The sequence below is a fragment of the Sorex fumeus genome, unplaced genomic scaffold (assembly GCF_029834395.1).
Source record: "Sorex fumeus unplaced genomic scaffold, SorFum_2.1 ptg000018l, whole genome shotgun sequence".
Taxonomy (NCBI): domain Eukaryota; kingdom Metazoa; phylum Chordata; class Mammalia; order Eulipotyphla; family Soricidae; genus Sorex; species Sorex fumeus.
Window position 1 is genome coordinate 21,446,491 of NW_026606075.1, and position 20,155 is coordinate 21,466,645.

Below are 20,155 nucleotides of genomic sequence, written 5' to 3' on the forward strand. Positions count from 1 at the left end.
AGAGAACCCTGCTGGCCTTGCTCCTGTCCAACACGGCTCAGTCGAAGCGCGGTCGGTCGCCAAGGTTGGGGGTGCCTGTGCGTAGAGAAGGCGGACCTCGGAGGGGCATCATCCCGAGCCCGGGAGATCGGATTAGCTGGGAGCACCCTGGCCCCGCCGCCCCCACCTGCCGCGCAGCCCCGAGCCTGCGTGGCCCCGGGCAGAGCCCCGCGCGTCTCGGGCGTTTGGCGAGGTGCGCACCGCGGAGCAGGGGCGGAGACAGGGTGGCCGTGGCCGGGTCCTCGAGCCCCTGAGGACCGCAACGGAGCTGGACGGCGCCGCGGGGACGGCGCAGAGCTGGGGAGATCAGGGGCACGGACGGCCCTCGGCGGCGCGTTCCAGGTCAGTGTGCTTGCCCCGCCGCCCGCGCCACTTCGGGAAACTTTGCTCGGAGGAGGGAGCCGAGGGCGCCGCCGGGGGCTCTGGGAGCACTGCAGCGCGCGGGCGAGGCGGCGGCGCCGACGGGGGCCAGTCCGGAGACTCCGCCGGGCCGGCGCGGGCCGCTCCGGCGCCTCCCGCACCCCCGGCCCGTCCTCGGCTCGGGCTGGGCGGCGCCAGGGCTTCGGAGCCCGGCGGGAGGCGTATTTAGCCCGTCTCCCGGGGATGGAGGTGGGGGCCGCCCCACGGTTCTGGGGTGCCGGGGAGGCGCGGATGGGCGCGCGCGCGGCCGCAGGAGCGCGCGGGCCGAGGGTCCGGCGGGGCGCGTCTCCGCAGGTGCCTCCGGCGGCCGAGGGCGCGGGGTGCGGGCGGGGAGCCCTTCGCAGCCGCTGACTCGACAAATGCGAGCGCAGAGCCGGGTCCCGGAGCCTCTCCGGCGCGCCCCGCTGCGTACCCGGACCCCGGACCCCGAGGCGCCGAGAGCCGGGGCCCAGAAGTGCGCCTGCCGCGGAGAGGGGGCTTCGGCAGCGCCCCTCGGGTGCGCCATTTCCCGAGGGAGGGCCGCGGCCCCTGGGCGGGCGGCGCGGGGGGCCGCTCGGAAGCCGCGCTGGGCTGAACCCCCTTTCCGTGGCTGGCGATCGCCTCGGCCCCGCGGCTGCCTACCGGCCTCGGCTCGGAGACGAGGCGGCGAGCCGCGCACCCCGCCCCCATCGGTGCCCCGGCGCTGTCGCCCCAGTCACCTTCCTTTGCCCTTCTCCGACAGCACCTCGGGCTGGCTCCCTCCCGCTTTCGGGAAAAAAGCCGAGGAAAACAGCTGAATCCTGGAGCCGCCGGGGACCTGGAAGACGCTGTCGGCGCTTCAACAGCTTGGAATTCCCATCACCTTGCTTCCCCGCCACTTGGAGGTAGAGGTTTGCTGTCTCTGTGTTGGGAGGGGATGGAGGGGGGGCTACCAAGAGAGGTTGGGGGTATAGCTGGCCCAAGGCCCAGCTTCAGAGGCCTGGGGAGTTGGGGCCGCAAGAGAAGACAGCAGCCCTTTGGGGGAAACAAGCTCAGCCTTTCCAGCTGTCGCCCCTTTGGGCAGTTTCTCAACATTCCATGCAATCGGGTGCCAAGGAATAAAGAACACTTTTCCCTGTAAGTCCTTTCATTTACTGGGACAGTCTCCCGATGCATCTTTTTTTGGGGGGGGGGGGGGGCGGGGTAGCAGAGGGGAGTTGACAGAGGCACATCTGGAGTGCTCAAGGCTTTCTCTGGGCTCTCTGCTCAAGAGGTCACTCCTGGCTTTGCTCAGACAAACCCAGAGCCGATTGCACGCATAGCAAGCCCCTTTGCCCAGGGGGACACTCTCTGCCCCTCAGGCGCTGCCCCTTGCCTGACCTGGGGGTCAGACCTGTTTGGTTCCTGGCAATCAGGCTTCATTCCACAGCCTAGCCTGGGGCAGCCCACTAGGTCTCTGGGGTGGTGTTTTCCCCAGACTGGTCAGGGAAGGGCTGGGAGCAGCCCGTTTGTCCTTGGCCCATTCAAACTCAAGGCTAGACTCTTCTCTAGGGACCTGTGGGCTTGCTTCCTCCTTCCTCCCTCGCCAGGTCACCTACAGCCATCACTGCCCTTGGGACTGCAGTGGGGTTTGGCCATCAGAACACTTGGAGGTGATGGCTGAGGCAGGCTGGAAGAAGCCTTTTCAAATGGGCTGCAACTGCAGATTTGCTGTAAGGGTGCACAGGAAGGTCGCCCCGCCCACCCCCTTGAGTATCCTGATGCCTGGAATCTTATTTTTCACAAGCCCCTTGCATGATTCCTTGGCCCAGGGGAGGCCCCAGACTAAGGACCTTGATCTCCCTTTGTCAGGCCCAGCAGCGCAGTGGAGTCCCCAGTGCGGTACCTGGCCCATGCTTGGAAACTGACATTGGTTGAATGCCTAAGTGGCGAGGGCTGTAGGGTCTCCTGGTCAAATCTCCGCAACCATCTGCTGTCAGAGACGCATTATCTTCCTCTGAGGGATGAGGAAGCCAAGTTTCCAAGGAACAGGTTCCTAGGGGTGGATCACGCGGGAGGAGATGAGGCCGGGCAAGGGACCCCCAGGCCTCTGCCTCCTCTGAGCATGCTCGGGCTCTGACCCTTGCAGACACACACAGGTCTGCACTGTGGACAGTTCCAGGCAGGGAGCAGGGCAAGGCAGAGGGGTGGAATCTCAAGTTGGAACCCCACTTGTTAATTTCCACCCCCACTCCTCCTCCTCTATGGCCAGACAATTAACTTGACAGGAGGGGGCTCTGATTCTATTTGGAGATGGAATAAGAGACTGGAAGGAAATTTCATTTCCCCCCTCTGAATGAAGGAGCTGGGGGTGGCCTGGGAGGAAAAGCCACAGGAAAGGCTCAAGCCATCATCCAGGATGACTTTTAAAGCACCTCGGCCCTGGCACGGGTGTGCTAGCCACCACATGAGTGCGGCACTAAAACAGAAATGCTGCTTTGTGGGCAGCTGGTATCCAAGAAGCGTGGAAACAGGAATACAGAGAAAGGAAGGACACAGGAATAGCTAATTGAGTCCTGGAGAGTAGGCCACTAGGGAGAACGACTTAGGAGACTCCTCCCACCTGGCCTTGGTCCTCACCCTCCTCCTCAGCACACAGGGGCAGCTGCGCCAGTGCCAGCCAGCCCACACCCCAGTACCCCACTTTGTTTGCAGGGTAGGTTGGGTCTTGCAGACACACGGGTCTGCAATCCTAAGGCCCACCCCAGATGTTTTTACGGACTACATAACCAGTGAGAAATGATGAGCCCGTGTACTGGAGGAACATCTTCACGAGAAATTAAAATACTAGACTCCCAATGCGAGTGCTGTGTGTGGAAAGAATTATTGGTATTTATGTAACTCTGAATAGCTTTGATTTCCTTCAGGAGGAACTGACAGCCGGCTGATAGGAAACTCATCCAGGGAGAGAAGAGACCTCTGTCAAGTGTGCAATTTGGAATCATGTTTACAGGTAACTTTCTATTTCCATGTAGAGTGGGTGTCTGGAGGGACATAGGCGGCTGGAGTTTGAAATGCTTCCCTGGATGGGCAGATGATTTTCATTGTCCTATGAGCGAGCGTGTCCTTGCCCCTTCCAGTTCTCCACTCTGGTCTGTTGTGGGTTGCCTGCTGGCAGGGCAGAGAGCTGGGAGTTCTCACGTCTCACCTCAGACACTCTCGCTTTTCAGCATGCCTCCTCCTGTTTGAAACCGACCCCTGTGTTCTTAGAATGCACCTGGGCCATCTTGCTGAGGAAGGTGGCTGTCAGCTGCTTAGGCGAGGCTGAAGTACCTGGGGGCTGGAGGTCCAGGTGTCTGTCCCCAGGCTCTGGGCCTCAGTCTCCTTTTCAGTCTTTCCTGAGTCCCTGGGACACTTGATGTTGCAGCCCCCGCTCGGCTAAGACTCAGTTTCCAGTGTTCACTTGCAATTGCTCCTCTGATGATATCTCACTTCCTTTCTCCTTTGTTCTTCAGAATATGTACCTTTTTAATTTTGTCAGATATTGCATTCTAACTAGAGTGTGGGGGGAGGCTTGGAAGCAGTAAGTAGCCCTAAAAGTAGAGTTAAACAGGTTCTGAGATGTCAGAGGCATTCTGAATGTTAAAATTAAGAGCGATCTATCTGACTGTTTAGTAATTATTATTTTATGATGTTGAAATTATTGTATTTGGAAAATACGTGGGAAATGTACTTAATGTCTCCTTTTTAAGTGATATTTTATAAGTGATAGTTCACTTATGGAAATTATTATGCAACTAATTATGTCATCCCATTTACATTTATAAAATGTATATAAATTTACATTTATAAAACATTCTTTGCAGATCCCAAGAGAAACCATGCTGAACTGTTTCATCTGTTATGTATGTAGGCTAGAGAGATGAGAAATAATCGAAATTAAAGATGCTGGGCCTGCCTGAGAGATAATGCAGGGGGTAAGGCACTTGCCTTACACACCGCTGATCCCAATTCAATCCCTGGAACTGAATCTGGCCCCTGAACACTGCCAGGGGTCACCCGTAAACACAGAACCAGGAATAGCCTGTGAACACTGCTGCCTGGGTGGGTATGGTTCAAATCCTCCCCTTCACCCTACCCAAGAAAAGTGATGAAAGACATCTTGATTCTTTGTGTGTGTGTGTGTGTGTGTGTGTGTGTGTGTGTGCCACACCCGGAAGTGCTCATGACTTACTCCTGGCTCTGCGCTCAGAAATCACTCCAGATGGGGCTCAGAGGACCTGAGGGATACTGGAGATCAAACCTGGGTCTCCCACGTGCAAACACCTTTGGGTCTGGTCCAAAAATATCTTAATTCTATGATAAAAATTTTAAAAAGAGAAGCTAGCTTCAAGGGTTAGAGCACATGTTTTGCATTTGAGAAACCCGGTTCAATACAGCACTGCCAGGAGTAATCCCTAAGTACTGTATTGAAAGAACTGTGCCAAGCGTGACCCCACCATAAAAACTAGCCTCACATAGAAGGCACAACATCCTTTCCTAGAAGTTGATTTCATTCTCCCATTTTTGGAGCATGAATGTCGTGTGATTCTCATTTCACAGACAGACACCCAAGTCAGAGGCTGTGATTGGAGCAGGGGGATTGCCCATAAGGCAGCAGGCAGGGTGGGTCTGTGGGTCTATTCACCTCCAGACTTGCCCCAACTTTTATTATCTATTTGGAAGGGGTCACTGAATTTGGAAATCATTTGTCAGCCAGATTCACACAGAGGGTCTGATTGAGCATTAATACAGGATTTGCCCTGGGGGGAAGATTGACAGGAGACAGGTAGGATGGGGGAGCACTGATGGGGTGGGGCATACTCAGAGATGTTCAGGACTAATTCCTGCTTCTCTGCTCAGGGATCAGTCCCGGCGGTATTTAGAGGGCTGTATGTGGTGCCAGGATTGAACCGGAGTGGGTTGCATGCAAGACAGTAGCTTTAGCTTCTGAACTATCTTTCTGACCTCAGGGGCAGCATTTTTGAGCTGGGACACCTGCAGGCATGTGAAGAGGAGGGGGGCATTGGGTGGCAGGTGAAGTAGTGAAGTGGAATCTCTGTGATAAAGAGATTATCACAGAGGAAAAGGCATTGCGATGAAGGAATTATTCTCTCAGGGCACTGCTTTCAGGAAGAGACACAGGCACTCTTGTGGAGAATCAGATATTTTTGTCTGAGAAAAACAACCATCTACACAATGTCTAAATTGCTGTCCTAAGTATGACCAGTTGAGAGAGTGAGTGTTGCCAGAGCCCTAGTGGATATGGCCTTGGAGTCTTGGGGGTGCCCAGCACTGCAGAGTCCAAACAGCCCCATGTCCTTGAGCCATCGCACCTGTGGTCAAGAATCACTGGGAATTGGGGCTGGAGCGATAGCACAGCTGGTAGGTGTTTGCCTAGTATGTGGCCGACCCGGGTTTGATTACCAGTATCCCCTATGGTCCCCTGAGCACCGCCAGGAGTAATTTCCAAGTGCATGAGCCAGGAGTAACCCTTGCATATCACCGGGTGTGACCCAAAAAGAAAAGAAAAAAAAAGAATCACTGGGATTGACCACCAGCCCCCTGGGCATTGCTTGGGAGTCTTCTTCAAAGAATAGCGAGCAGTCCAATGAGCTTTAAAGAGCAAATAAACAGTAAACCTCATGGAGGGTTTTTGCTGGATGAACCTCCAGTACTTGCCTACGTCCACATGGCATGCTGGTACAACTGCCCAGTCTCTTCTCTCTGTCTCTCTCTCTGTCTCTGTCTCTCTCTCTCTCTCTCTCTCTCTCTCTCTCTCTCTCTCTCTCTCTCTCTCTCTCTCTCTCTCTCCTGCCCCTCAGGTATGCAGCCCCAGTGCCATCACCAGTGCCTCTGCTCCTAAAGCCTCGCCTTGATGGAAGTTGTGACAGAAAGTGGTCAGGTTTAGTGTTGCAACAGGGGAGGAGGAGGCTTACCATGAAGATAGGCAAAAAAGGTTTGAAAGTCCAGTTTCTTATAAGACTTCATAGGCTGGGGTAGGGAGGAGAGAGCTTGCAGTGCTTAGGGGCTATTCTGTGCTCAGTCGTGATCCCCTAACATTGCTAGGGGGATGTGATGTGAAGGATTGAACTGGAGTCAGAAGGCTGTGAAGCCTTACTCTCGCCAGCCCTGTCAGACTTCATGTTTTAGAAACAAGATTGGCCAGCACCAGTGACTCTCTGAGAATAGAATATTGAAATCTGGTGACATGCTCTCATTTGCATATATGTTTCTCAACTGTTACTCTTGGTCAAAGGTATTTTTACATAACTGACACAACCTCTTCTTGAATTGCAGCTACTGGATTTTTTTTTTGTAGTTAATATTATGTTCCAGCTCATTTGTCTAAATCTCTTTGCATTATTAAACCCATTTGTATGTGGAAAATGCTAAAAGAAGATTCTTTTGTCATCTGTCTCACATGAGCTCTTTTCAGATGCTTTGCATTCAGAATAGACCTCTGAATTAGGACCCAGCCTCTCAACTCACCTGCCACTACTGAGTTCCTGAGTTGCAGGTATGTGGGCAGGGAGATAGAACGCATGCCTTCCTCTCACTGGCTATCAGTATTGGCGAGAAGGTCTTGACTGATCATCATGAATGATCAAATGACAATGCATATTGGAATTTAAAGTTGAAATTCCTTGATAGTCTGGGCATAAATACATATGATGATGGTACTTATTATATGTATTAATAATACATATGGATGGTTTGTGTTATAAAAGGATTTGATGAAGTTTTCATAAATTGTAACTATGAAATATATCTTCTGTAAATGTTTTGCTCTTCCATATACATGCTGTATTTTGGAGGAGAAGTGTTAGGGCCACATCCACCAGGGCTCAGGGGCTATTCCTGGGTCTGTGCTCAGGAGTGAGCCCTGTTCCTGCTCAAGGACCATATGTGGTGCTAGGGATTGAACCAGGGTCAGTTGCATGCACAGCAAGTGCTTTAATTCCTGAAACTTCCAGACCCTTTTTCCAAATTTGTGTTCTTGGCTGAGCCAGGGACCAGCATCTAGACGGTACACTCTAGGGTCTTTCTGCCTGGGAGCTTCTGTCCCTTGAGTCCAGAATAACTTCTTGGTCTTAATACTTTTCTCTTTTGCTCTCCTTTTTCCTTCATACCCCTCTTTTTTACTTCCTAGAACCTCTAATTGTTATGATAATTTTCCGGGCCTAATCTTCTAATTTTCTTTCTTTATTCTCTTTATAAGAGTGTTTTCATCAACATTACCATCCAACCCTTCCACTGAGTTTTGCAATTTTATGATTTTTACCTTTGAAGAGCACTTTATGTCTTGAATGTCCCTTTTTCATGGAATCTTGAAACTGTGAAATAATCTCATTCTTGTTTCACGGTTACAAATATCTTCTTATCCCTTGAGGGCTTGATATTATTCATTTCTTTTTTTTTTTTGTGAGAGTGAACAGGCTTCCCCAAAATGCTCAGGAGGTTTGGTGGCCCAGCCAGGGCCAGCAGCTGACCAGCAGCTCGGGGTGTGGGGCAGGAGGCCTTCATCCACCAGTGAATTGGGGTGGCAGGGGAGACTGCAGGGTGCTGGGAATTAAACTCCGGGCCTGGTGGATACAAGGCACGTGCTCCGGCCTCTGGAGTCACCTCTCTCCCCAACCCAGAACCTGTTTCTCTAACACTACAGGCAGTGCCGTTGGTGCGGCCCAAAGTAGGGTTACATATCAAGTAGCAAGGACTTGAATCTAACTGCAGTTCTTAATGGCCTCAACAGCCCTTCAGCTCCTTCCCCTTGTTCTTGCACTTCCTGCTGCTTCTCAAAGATTTGAGAGCCGAGTTCACAGCAGCAGCGGCATCATTAAGGGCACTGTCCCACAGGCTGGCCCAGTCAGTTCCCACCAGCCCCCCTGTTTTCTGGCTTCCCAGAGGTTGCTTTCGTCTTCTCTCATTTGCCCTATTATCTTTGCGAGTTTGTCTTTTAAAAACATTCTTTGTTTTTTAGGATGTCTCACCTACTAAAAGATGTTCCTGAGCTTCAGCCACATCAGCCTTAATTGAGCCTGCTTTAATGATGAATAACTGGGCTATTTCTAGCCACCAGGTCTCAGCACAGGCTGGTTCTCTGCTTCTTTTGCTCCTGGGCGGGCCTGCCAAGTCGCTGAGGTTGTGTTCAAGACCCAGCTCTTCTGGTTGGCCTTGGAGGCCCTGGGGGCACCCAGGTCATGTAAGCCTGTGTGTTTTTATGATTTGAACTCATTATCCACAGCTTTTACAGCATCTCAGAAACAGGTCCAGAGAAATTAGGAATTGAAATCGATATCAGATACCAGAAAACCTGTCTGGTTAGGGATGACTGAGAATGTGGAGAATGTCCCCCTTCTCTTGTCCTACAGGAAAAGAGGACAGAAACCTTAATCAGATATTTTTATCTGCAGTCACACAGGAAGTGCTTCAGGGGACTCAGTCCCTGAGTGAATGTATTGATCGCTCAGGCACCCACCTGTCTGGAGCTCACCCTCCCTTTTTGCCAATGTGCTTCTCTGCTCTCTTTCTGTATAAAAGCCTGTCTGTGATGGAGCAGACGAGATGGTTTGCTTGAGAACAGGAGTCTTCCATCTTCCATCCTGCCAGCTTGTTGCCAATGAACTCCTTTTGCAGATGCCTCACTTGCTTCTCCTTTGAGTTGAATGAAACCTTCAGGGTGATGTCTCTTGCAGACCATTGAGGAAGCTCTTGGCAGCTAGAATTTGCACCACAGTAGCTAAGTGACCGTGCCTGGGAGCTTATAGTTGCTTCCCAAGGGATTTTTTGTGCATGTCTATCTTCCTCTTTTTCCTTTGCTTTCTTGGTATCTTTCTATTTAGAAATTTCCGGCAGAAGGTAATATCCCTAATTCTTTTCCATGTTATATATTCCCCCCTTGTCTTCTCTTTGCTGTTCTCGTTGCCATAACCGAGAGCTGCACACTTTGCAGGCAGTGCTTGACAGGAGTTGCACATTTTTTTCTTGCAGTGCAATCACACACTTGGTTGTCAAGTGCTTGAGCCTGGACACTTGGTTGTGGCCCTGGAGATCCCCAAGACCAATGCCCCTTGGACTGCATTCAGCATGTGAGGTGCTGCCAGAGATTGAACCCACTCACTCCTGGCAGGCAAGAGCTCAACAACTGGGTTGTCCTCAGGCCATGACTCATGGTCCATGGGTCTTTTAGAAATCGGTACGCAGAGATACCACTTGCCTTGCATACAGCTGACCTGGGCTTAATCCCTGGCACCTCATATGGTCCCCAAGTACTGGCAGAAGTGATTTCTGATTACAGAGCAGAAGCCCTGTGCACCAGAGGGGTGGCCCCCAAGCAAAAATCATTGTATTACGGTATCACAGTCATCCCATTGTTCATCGATTTGTTCAAGCGGGCGCCAGTAACGTCTCCGTTCATCCCTGTCATGTGCTAGTGTCATGTAGCCTAATGGCGTATTAGGGGCTTTTTCAGGATCAGGGGAATGAGGACTGTCATTGTTACTGTTTTTGGCAAAACCAAAAAAATAAGTAAATAAATAAAAGCATTTAGTGGCATAAATACTAATTCTGTTTCCAGTCAATTAAAGGCATAGGTTTAAATATTAAATATTAGGTATAAACGCCCACTTCATTTTTCTCCCCAGGCCTGTCTGTTTAAAGACAAACATTTCCTCTGTTTTAGATAAAGACAATCCTCACTACCTCATGAAATTAAACACGGAACACATTTGAATGCAAATTACTTAAATAAACTATACAAACATAACTTTCAGTTTTTAAGACAAAAAAAATTGTTTATAAAGTCTACATGTCTTCATTCACGGGATTAGCCTAGAGCAGAGGTTCTTAAATTTTTTCCACTTGTGACCCTTCTCTTTCCCCACCCTATTTGGAAAGTTTGGGACACACCTGTGGTGGTCAAAGCTTACTTCTGAATGTACCAGAGAATCCTCCTGGGGGTGGGGGCGTAGGGGCATCAGGGATCAAACAAAGGTTGGGTGTGGACAAGACAAGTGCCTTAATCCCTGTACTATCTCACTAGCCCCCACTTGTGGCCCCTTTTCACCTGACAAATGCTTCTTGAGCAAGTGCTACCAGAGTACCTCAGATTCATTACATGATTGGTTTTGACGTAATTGTTGGTCATTGCACACTCAGAAAATTTCCATTATTCCTTATTTTTTCCCCTTCACCTTTACATTCAGTTATTTGATCCCATATGGGCTTCTGACCCACAATTTAAGAAACTAGGGCCTAGAATACACAATGTACTGCTGTAACCCAGCAGTATTTGCTAACCCTATAATCTAGTCAGCATCTGTTTTAAGTACTGAATCAAGAAGAAAGCGTAATCACAGACTATTTATCTGTCTCAGTGTTAATTCCAGAAATGTGTCAGCTATTTTAATATCTTGTAGCCCAAAAATATTTTCATACTTATAAAGAAGCAGAAATTCCCCTGAAATGAATAATTTAAATATTAATTGCATTATTCAACTGAATAGCACATTTAAGTAATTTCAAACAAGGCTTATATTAGGCTACGATAAGCATGTTCTATTTTAAATGATTCATAGAATTTTGGCTTTTCTGCTTTAATTTATGTTTTAGTCTTATATAAAAAAAATTTGGTCAGAGGGATAACTCAGATTGCAGGGCACATGCCTAGTATGTACATTGCCCTGAATTTAATCTCTTGCACCACATGGCACCCCTGATACCAGTAGAAATGGGCCCTCTCCCAATATTTTCACAAGTAGGCTGGAGGGATAGTACAATGGGTACGTCCCTTCCCTTGCAGTTGCTGACCTGGGTTTGGTTCCCATCACCCCATACAGACCCTGGGCCCCACCAGGAGTAGGTCCTGAGCACAGAACCAGGTATAAGCCCTGAGCACCACCAGATGTGGCCTCAAATAAACTAAAAACCTAAACCCAATGTTTTCACAAGTAGCAAATTAGCAGTATTGTTAAATTAAGTTGGGATTTAGGGGAATATTAGGATGGTGTTATAAGTATTCAAGAAGATTCTGAGAGTAAGTTTTAATTCCCTAGAGATGGCTATTATTCCAAAAGTTATGTTTCAGTTCACTTACTTTACATTTACTAATATCATAATCTATAACATAATAACAAACTACCCTCTTTCTTGATATTTTGGAAACTGGGTGTGGCTAACAAAACATATACAAACTGAGACATTGATTCTGACTAATCATCTGATCTTCCTCTTCTCTGATAAGCAGGCATTGATTTCTGACTTTGGAAGATGGATGAAGGTGTAGACATTTCCAGTGATGGAAACTCCCTCATCAAAGCTGTGCACCAGAGTCGCCTGCGCCTCACCAGGCTCTTGCTGGAAGGCGGGGCTTACATTAACGAGAGCAATGACCGCGGAGAAACGCCTTTAATGATCGCTTGTAAGTCCAAGCATGTGGACCACCAGAGTGTCAGTAAAGCCAAAATGGTTAAGTACCTGCTAGAGAACAATGCGGATCCCAACATACAGGACAAATCTGGGAAAACCGCTCTGATGCATGCTTGCCTAGAGAAAGCTGGTCCGGAGGTGGTTTCCTTGCTCCTGAAGAGCGGGGCTGACCTCAGCTTGCAAGACCATTCCAGTTACTCGGCCCTAGTGTATGCCATAAATTCCGAAGATAGAGAGACCTTGAAAGTTCTTCTTAGCGCTTGCAAGGCTAAAGGGAAAGAGGTTATTATCATAACCACAGCAAAATCGCCCTCTGGCAGGCACACAACCAAGCAGTACTTAAATATGCCTCCAGGTGATCTGGATGAATGCCCTTCCCCAGACACCTGCGCCACGCCCTCGGAAATTGACATCAAAACCGCCTCCTCGCCCCTTACCCCTTCTTCGGAAACAGAAAGGACCCTTTTTGGCTTCAGAGATCTGGAGTCTGCGGGAAGCAGCGATGATGCGCGGGAGCCCGACTCCCCCGTGAGGAAACCAACCTTGGTCCCGACGGGACCCAAGCTACCCCAGCCTGCGGGCCGCATCAAGAGCACCCCCTCCTTAATGCACCAGAACAGAGTGGCCTCTTTGCAAGAGGAGCTCCAGGATATCACACCTGAGGAAGAATTATCCTACAAAGTCAACGGGCTGGCGCTTTCCAAGCGATTCATCACCAGACACCAAAGCATCGATATCAAAGACACAGCATATATGCTGAGAAACTTTGATCAGGCCAGCTCAAGAAAGATGTCCTATGAGGAAATAAATTATCCATCCTTTTTCCCAGAAGGAAACCAGCAATGCACTGAAATCCCTGTTGACCAGGACCCAGACTCTACCCAGACGATCTTTGCTTCTACCTTACAAAATATCGTTCAGAAAAGAAACTCGGGAGCAAATCATTACAGCTCTGATTCTCAGCTCTCAGCCGGTCCCATCCCGACAAATTTAGAGGAAGGCAAAGCAGTAACTGGAAAGAAAAAGATACTGTCTCCAGGTTCTTCCTTGCTTTCTGGGTCCAAAGAAGTGCTGGAGAACATGGCCCCAGGACCCTTGAGTCGGCGTAACCACGCGGTGCTAGAAAGGCGGGGCTCCGGGGCTTTCCCTTTAGATCACAGCGTCCCCCTAACCAGGCCAGGATTCCTGCCCCCGCTCAATGTGAATCCACACCCCCCCTTCTCAGATATTAATGCCAACAACAAGCTCTCCAGCCTTCTTTCTTGTGGTCAGAAAGTCCTTATGCCCACAGCTCCTGTTTTCCCCAAAGAATACAAAAGTAAAAAAATGTTGTTCCGGAGACAATCCTTGCAAACCGAACAAATCAAGCAGTTAGTAAATTTTTAAGAGATGGCTAGAAAATGTATTTTGCTCACACTGTGTCAGAGTTCTATAGAACTAAAGAAGAAATCTTGTGTGGTCATCCTTTCACATCTCAGAATTGATTAGACAGATCATTGTACTAGACACTGTGAACACACAAGTAACAATAGTCTCACTAAAGGAATTCTCTCAAAATTAAGGCGATTTTCCCCTCAAAGCCGTCAATATTTAATGACCTTTACATGGTCCAGTATTTTTAATTTAAACAAAAATAAACAAGGAAGGTCGCATATACATTGGAGATACTATTTTTCAGATTTGCCAAATAGTTTATTATAAACACTGAGTTCATGTCAGTAAATAGGATTATAATTTTCCATGATGCATAAAAGAAAATATTGACAGCTATCACTAGTCTCTGATCAATAAGCAAAACTGCGAAGACTATATGAAATAATTATTTTAAAAAATTGACTGAGCTGTAATACAACATGGGTAGGGTGCTTGCCTTGTCTACACCTGACGCCAGGAGGTTCAATCCCCAGCATCCTATATGGTTCTCTGACCGCCCCCTCCAGGAGAAATTCCTGAGTAAGGAGCTAGGAGAAACCCTTGAGCATTGGAGAGTGTGGCCCCCAAAATAAATAAATAATAAGCTTGCTATAGTCTGGGGAGATGGCCAAAAGGGCCGAAGTTTCCATCTAATCCTGAGTACTACATAGTCCTCCAAGTGGGAATAGCCCCTGAGCACTGCCAGGTGTGGTCAGAAAAGGTAGTGGTGGTGTTGGTGGTGTTAACAAACAAATGTTGACTTCAGGAAGATGAAGATACAATTTTTAAAATCTTGAGTGGCACCCAAGAGGTAGGATAGTGATATACTTTGCATGTAGTCCATCCCATGCTGTTCAGTGCCCTGGTATCACATGGTCCCCACCCACAATCCTATTGACTGAGAATTGCTAGGAGGTTCTCCCAGGTCTCCTGAGCACTTCTTGGGAGCCACCCCGCACCAAAAGGTCAACCAATAGATTGGGCAGCTAATATTCACATGGTCATGTTAATCAGTGTCTAGGTAGCAGATCAGAGTTTTAGGAGCCTGTGGTAGTGTGCTGTGTTTTTGCTTTGTTTTCATTTTTAAAACAAACATCCCGGATATGTTATCTTATGGAATTCTTTATCTGTATCTTTTCGTGTCTGTTAATATTTTTTGATGCCTATCCATAGGTTCCCAGTAACAAGATAACACAAAATTGAAAAGGTTTCCTATTACATCCAATTATTTTTGTCATTCCAAAGACAACAAGCAAGTTTGAGATTTAGAAATAGAAATTAAATGCTTGCTTCATTTAAAAAAGAAAAATTGATTGTTAGATTACCTTAGGTTAGCAAAATTAAGAAAACCAGTAGAAACTTAACTTATAAAACGTACTTCAATATTTGGTCAATATTAAACAATATATTTTTATTTCTAATTAATAACTATTAGAAAAAATATGGATAATTTCCTTAGTGTGGCATTACAATCATCTAGTATTTTAGGGCCTGTGAATAACAAAGTAAATACTGTGCAGCCATCATAAAAATTGTAAGCTGACTATTATCTACATGATCTCAAAATATGGTGTTTAGATGAAAAGTCCTTATTTCAATCTAGCACAAAAAATAACTAAGACAACAAACCTGAGTGATTTGGTCATTGTCACAAAGCTTTCTTTGTCTTCTGTTAGTAGGTGATCCTAACAACGTGATATTTGCAAGTTGTAATGTACGTAGTAATTAATTTCTTGTGGCTCTTATTTGAAAAAATTATTGGAGTTTTCCTGTTTAGTGTTTTAAAGAACACTATATTAATAATATTAGAACTATTTATTTTTTTTACTCTGAACTTAGAACTGTACCCGTAGTTTATAGGGTATTCTTTTTTTGCTAGATTTAATATTGAGAAAAGTGCTTTGCTGTAAATTGTAAGATATAGTTTGGAAGAATACATAAATAGATATATATGTAAATAAACATCATAAAATGGTATCAATAAAGATTTTAAAGTGTCATTTGGATTACCATTGACTTTTATTTCTCTCAAATACTGGTAATAAGAATTTCAAGATCATTTCAAGAGAAAATTATGCCATATATTTTTACTTAGAGCAAATAGATAACTAGAAAGAATAACTTTTCTTACTGTTGTCATCTCAACAACAACAAATACTTAGGAGGATTACAACTTTCAAATTTGAAGGAATTTTAATCTTCTCCATTCCTAACAATGTTTTAAGGACTGAGGCTGTTTGGACCTGGATTTTATGCCATTCAGTGTAATATATCACTGGAATCCCAGGGGTTGCAGGCAAATAATTAAAACAAAAACCAGAGGCGCATATGTTATATTTAAACCTCATGTGAAGTATGGTTTAGCTTTAATTTGAAGGTATGGTGATGCTTTATAAGTTTTACAGGTTCTTCTATTAGTTAATAGTGGCACAGATTTCCAAAAAGGATAACCAATACTGATGGCAAAGGTGGTTTTGTGGAGGACATAAGGCTACCCTATTTACAAAGACAAGTGTACCTATCCAGGCATTGGCCCAGGGAAGCTGGTGACCACCTATATGATATTTTCTCTGGGAGACCCACCCATAGGGCATCCAGTACCTTTAAAAACCTCAAATAGGACTGGAGAGACAGTACAGTGGATAAAGTAGTTACCTTGCATATGGCAACCCTAGCTCATTCTCCAGTACCATATATAGTTCCCTGAGTACTGCCAGGAGAGATCCCTGAGCACAGAGCCAGGAATAGCCCATGAACACATTTGGGTGTGACCCTCCCTCTGCAAAAAAAAAACAAAAAACACGAAAGAATGTAATTCCACTTGTAGGCATTTACCCTTAAGTCCCCAAAATTCTACTCATAAAAGAAGTTTACACTCCTGTGTTCATTTCAGCACTATTCACAATAGTCAAAATCTGAAAACCACTGACACGTTCAAGAACAGGTGACTGAACAGAGAAACTTATGGACGGTCTACCACCTCATGAATAAACTTTGTAGAGACACCAAACTGCCAAAAATTTCAGGTACGCTGGTCCTCAGGCTGAGAATTTTGGGGTCTTCTTGGAGTTCGTGGTGCAGCCTTCCCCCATCCCTCCATACTTCCTGAAGCCTCAGTAGTCATACCCATATCCCAAAAATCACCACCATGTAAACTCACTGCCCAGTTAAATATTCTGGAGTTTTTGGAACAAATGTTGCCATGTGACACCAAACTCTACAATATACATATCCCAGTAGGAACACAGGAAATTAGAGGGGAAAGTAACATAGAAGTCAGTGAAGCTCAATAAACAAAAACAAGGACACATATCCCCATGGTGAGCATATAACAGTTTCCACAAATTTTCTTTTGCTAAAGTTATGGGGGGGGTTTTGGTTTTTTTGGGGGGGTCACACCTGGCAATGCTCAGGGGTTACTCCTGGTTTTGCACTCAGGAATAACTCCTGGCAGTGCTCAGGGGACCATATGGGATGCTGGGAATCAAGCCTGGGTTGGACGTGTGCAAGGCAAACACCCTACCCACTGTGCTATCACTCCAGCCCCTAAAGTTATGTTTTGATAATTCCATTAGCCACCAAGTTGTAGCAAGAAATACAAATAAAGTATTTTGTGTCTGTTAAGAGGGCAGGTTTAGGGGGTGGTGAGGAAAATAGTGACAATAGTAGAGGGAAGGTGACTCTAGTGGTGGTGTTGGAATATTGAATGCCTGCAACAAAGGCATCAGGAACAACTTTCTAAACTGTAGTTTTTAAATTAAGGGAGGAGGGAAGAAAAGAAACCGTGGTGTATACATGGAATATACTACTAAATGGGGGTATGGTGCCACCCAGCAGATCAACCTATGCCTGCAGGGCGAGTGCATCAGCAGCCCTGATGTGCCTTCAGGCTTCCTGATACCCCAAAATTGCCACTGTGCCTCTGGCCAGACCCCAACAATTTGGGACCAAGTTTCCCAAGAAATCAAATGGGCAAAAGTTAGATATGTGGGAGTCACACCCACAAACTGCCTCTGGCTCAGCTATACAAGCTCATTTATCCACTTGCTTCAGAGATCCATAAATAAATCTCAAAAGAGATAAAAAAAAATCAGGCCATTTAGGTGCATTAATGGCCATGATTCAGAGACTCTCAAATGAATCTCAGAAAAGAGCTGCACTCTGCAGAGATGTCTCCCCACCCTGCATCAGGCTGCTTTCACCTGAGCACCTTGGAGTGGGGCGCAAGTGTGTCCCTCCACCTGTCCCAAAGGAACCCCAGTAGCTGCAAACCTCCAGAACCCAATCATTGCCAGGCTTACGGCCAACCTTCACAGGTTAGTCCTGAGCCCCCACCCCCAACAGTCATGAGATTAAATCCACTGAAAAACCCAGGTATGTGGGGCTAGTGACTAAAAACTCCAGGCTTCAGAGAGTTGTGTATGGGTGACCTCCTCCTATCTCCCTGCCCTTTCTGGTTCCCTGGCAGTAGTCACACCACGAACTGCCTCTGGGAGCCATTTAAGTGCATTAACGGCCATGATTCAGAGACTCACAAATGAATCTCGGAAGAGAGCAACATTCTGCAGAAGCTGCCTTCGTACCCCAAATATTTAAAAAAATTTTAGAATTCCAGGAGTGCTCAGCCGCTTTTGTGGCCACATGACATCTCATAACAAGCATTACAAAAATAAATTATTTAGTCTATGGGTTTGGCTTGGGTGGTGGTGGGAAAATTTGAAATAATGGTGATAGGAAGGTGTAATGGTGGTGGGATTGGTGTTGAAATGTTGAATGCAAACAATTATTGCGAACAACTTTATGAAAATAAAATTTTAAAAATTTACAAAAGAATACTAATCAGATGTAAGAAAAGACAAAATCAGTTTTGAAGAGAACTAAAGGAGATGGTGTCTTTGTCAGGTCCTCAGGGAGTCACAGAGAATCTGGGAACTGTGACCAGCATCAAGTAAGGATAAGGAATTTTTGAAAATTGGAAAGCAATTGATTTGCTCAATTTGTAAAACAATAGTTATAATTATTCTCTTTCCCCTCCAAAGGTCTAAATGGAGCATTCATTTTATACATTTCCTTTGACACTTTGGTACTGTTTAAATAGTTCAAATTACCCTCATGCATTTTTTTCATTAAAAATTAATAAAACAAAAATTTAAATGATTCAATATATTTAGACATGAAATGGAGACTTGGACCTCCGTGACGGTGCTGAGGGAATTCTAAGGGCCACACCTGCCAGTGCTTGGTGCCCATGTGGAGACAGGATTGAACCTGTTGGGTACATGTTGGATATGCACCCTAATCACTCTCTCTAGCCCTGTGTTTTGGCACTTTTTGAAACTTAAACAAGCAAAGCCTTGTGTTTCGAATGATTCAAACAGAAATGGCAGTAAACATAGGCCACAATGCTCCAAACATCTTGAGACTGAGACTTTCAAACCCCAGGACTCTTAAATATTGAAGACCCCAAAAGGCTTTTGCCTCCTTAAATTTTGATGTTTACTGCATTTAAAATAAAGCTGGAAATTGGGAGAAATGTGAATTATTTATAAATAACAATAAATCTATTCCATATTAGCCTACACATTTGAAGCAAACAACCACATTTTCAAAAATGCATTCAGTGAGAAGAGTGAGTGGCATTGTTTCATGATCTTCAAAAATCCCTTTTCTATTTGGCTTAATAGAAAACAGCTGATTCTCCTCTGTGCCTGCCCTCTGTTGTAATATGTTGTTTTACTTGAGGCAAATAAAGAAAATGTGGGTTTGCATGGATTTGTAATTGAAAGAAAGAAGTATGTAAATGCATTGCTCACATATTGTGAATATTCTTCTTTGCTGCTCTCACCAATTTGATGCAATTTTTCTTTAAAAGTCGGTTGAATTATGGAGTCGGAAACCCTGTCGATGAGCTTCCATATTTTGGTAGACACATTTCATTGTTCTATTTTGCCTTCTTAATGGACTCTTTTCCCATGAAAGATTTTATAATAGCCTGAACTATTTGTTTAGAAAATATTGATTCCTTGCATCTTTCAGATCCTGCAAATGTTAACACATTTCATCATAACACAACATATTTATGAATACTGACACTGAGGTCAAAGAAAATGTCTTTAAGTACTGGGAATCAACACTGTGACAGTAATGGCTTTGAATTTATTCAAATTCAAAATTTTCATCTACGGCCAGTTGGCCAAGAATTTTTAGGTTTTATCTTGGCAACAGATACTGTCAGCTGTTTTCTTTGAAGCAGCAAGCATGCTTTATTCATTTTTGAGAAAATATTTGCCAAATAGGCAAGACTGAGTAACTGTCTTGTCTGGTGTTTCAAAGTTATTATTTTTCCTTTTCTTCATGAAAAACGTGTCCAATTTCATAGTATAGTGGTTAGAGAACATCCTGGCATGCAGTCAACCTGGGTCTGCAATTCCCAGCACATGGTCCTTTAATCTTCACCAGGTGCAGTCCTAGAGGTCCCCAGGGCCACACAGCTGACTGTGGCCCTGAAAGCCTCCAGCACCACTAGCATGGTCCAGGTAACCCCCGCACTGCAGGGCCTGAGCAGCATCTCATTCTCAGGTCCTTCCACTGAACCAGTGACCGGTGAGCCACAAATTGCAGGTGGAGCTCCTGACCTCTTGAGAACTGCTTGGGAGCACAATTCACCCCACAAAATGTCTAGTTTGCAACTGCACTGTAGCACTGTCCTCCCGTTGTTCAATTTGCTTGAGCAGGCACTAGTAACGTCTCCATTATGAGACTTGTTGTTACTGTGTTTGGCATATCGAATACCTAATGGGGAGCTTTTCAGGCTTTGCCTTGTGGGCGGGATACTCTTGATAGCTTGCCGAGGGGGACAGAGGAATTGAATCCGGGTTGG

At 46.1% G+C, this 20,155-nt stretch overlaps 1 protein-coding gene across 5 annotated transcripts; it reads left to right on the forward strand.

Moving 5' to 3' along the window:
- The first annotated feature begins 257 nt into the window (after positions 1 to 257).
- On the forward strand, positions 258 to 13,407 carry ANKRD34B (ankyrin repeat domain 34B). Of its 5 annotated transcripts, none has more exons than XM_056112456.1 (5): positions 258 to 381; positions 1,181 to 1,322; positions 3,324 to 3,409; positions 6,875 to 6,955; positions 11,681 to 13,407. In XM_056112456.1, exon 5 carries the CDS (start codon positions 11,704 to 11,706, stop codon positions 13,246 to 13,248), a length of 1,545 nt encoding a protein of 514 aa, XP_055968431.1. In that variant the 5' UTR covers positions 258 to 381; positions 1,181 to 1,322; positions 3,324 to 3,409; positions 6,875 to 6,955; positions 11,681 to 11,703; the 3' UTR covers positions 13,249 to 13,407. The 5 variants fall into 5 exon arrangements, with proteins under 5 accessions (XP_055968431.1, XP_055968432.1, XP_055968430.1 ...); XM_056112457.1 differs by lacking the exon at positions 258 to 381 and adding an exon at positions 470 to 753; XM_056112455.1 differs by lacking the exon at positions 258 to 381 and adding an exon at positions 470 to 648.
- Positions 13,408 to 20,155: the final 6,748 nt, after the last annotated feature.

What these genes read in the sequence shown, in the direction of transcription:
- ANKRD34B (XM_056112456.1), top strand. Translation starts at nt 11,704, where the DNA reads ATGGATGAAGGTGTAGACATTTCCAGTGATGGAAACTCCCTCATCAAA.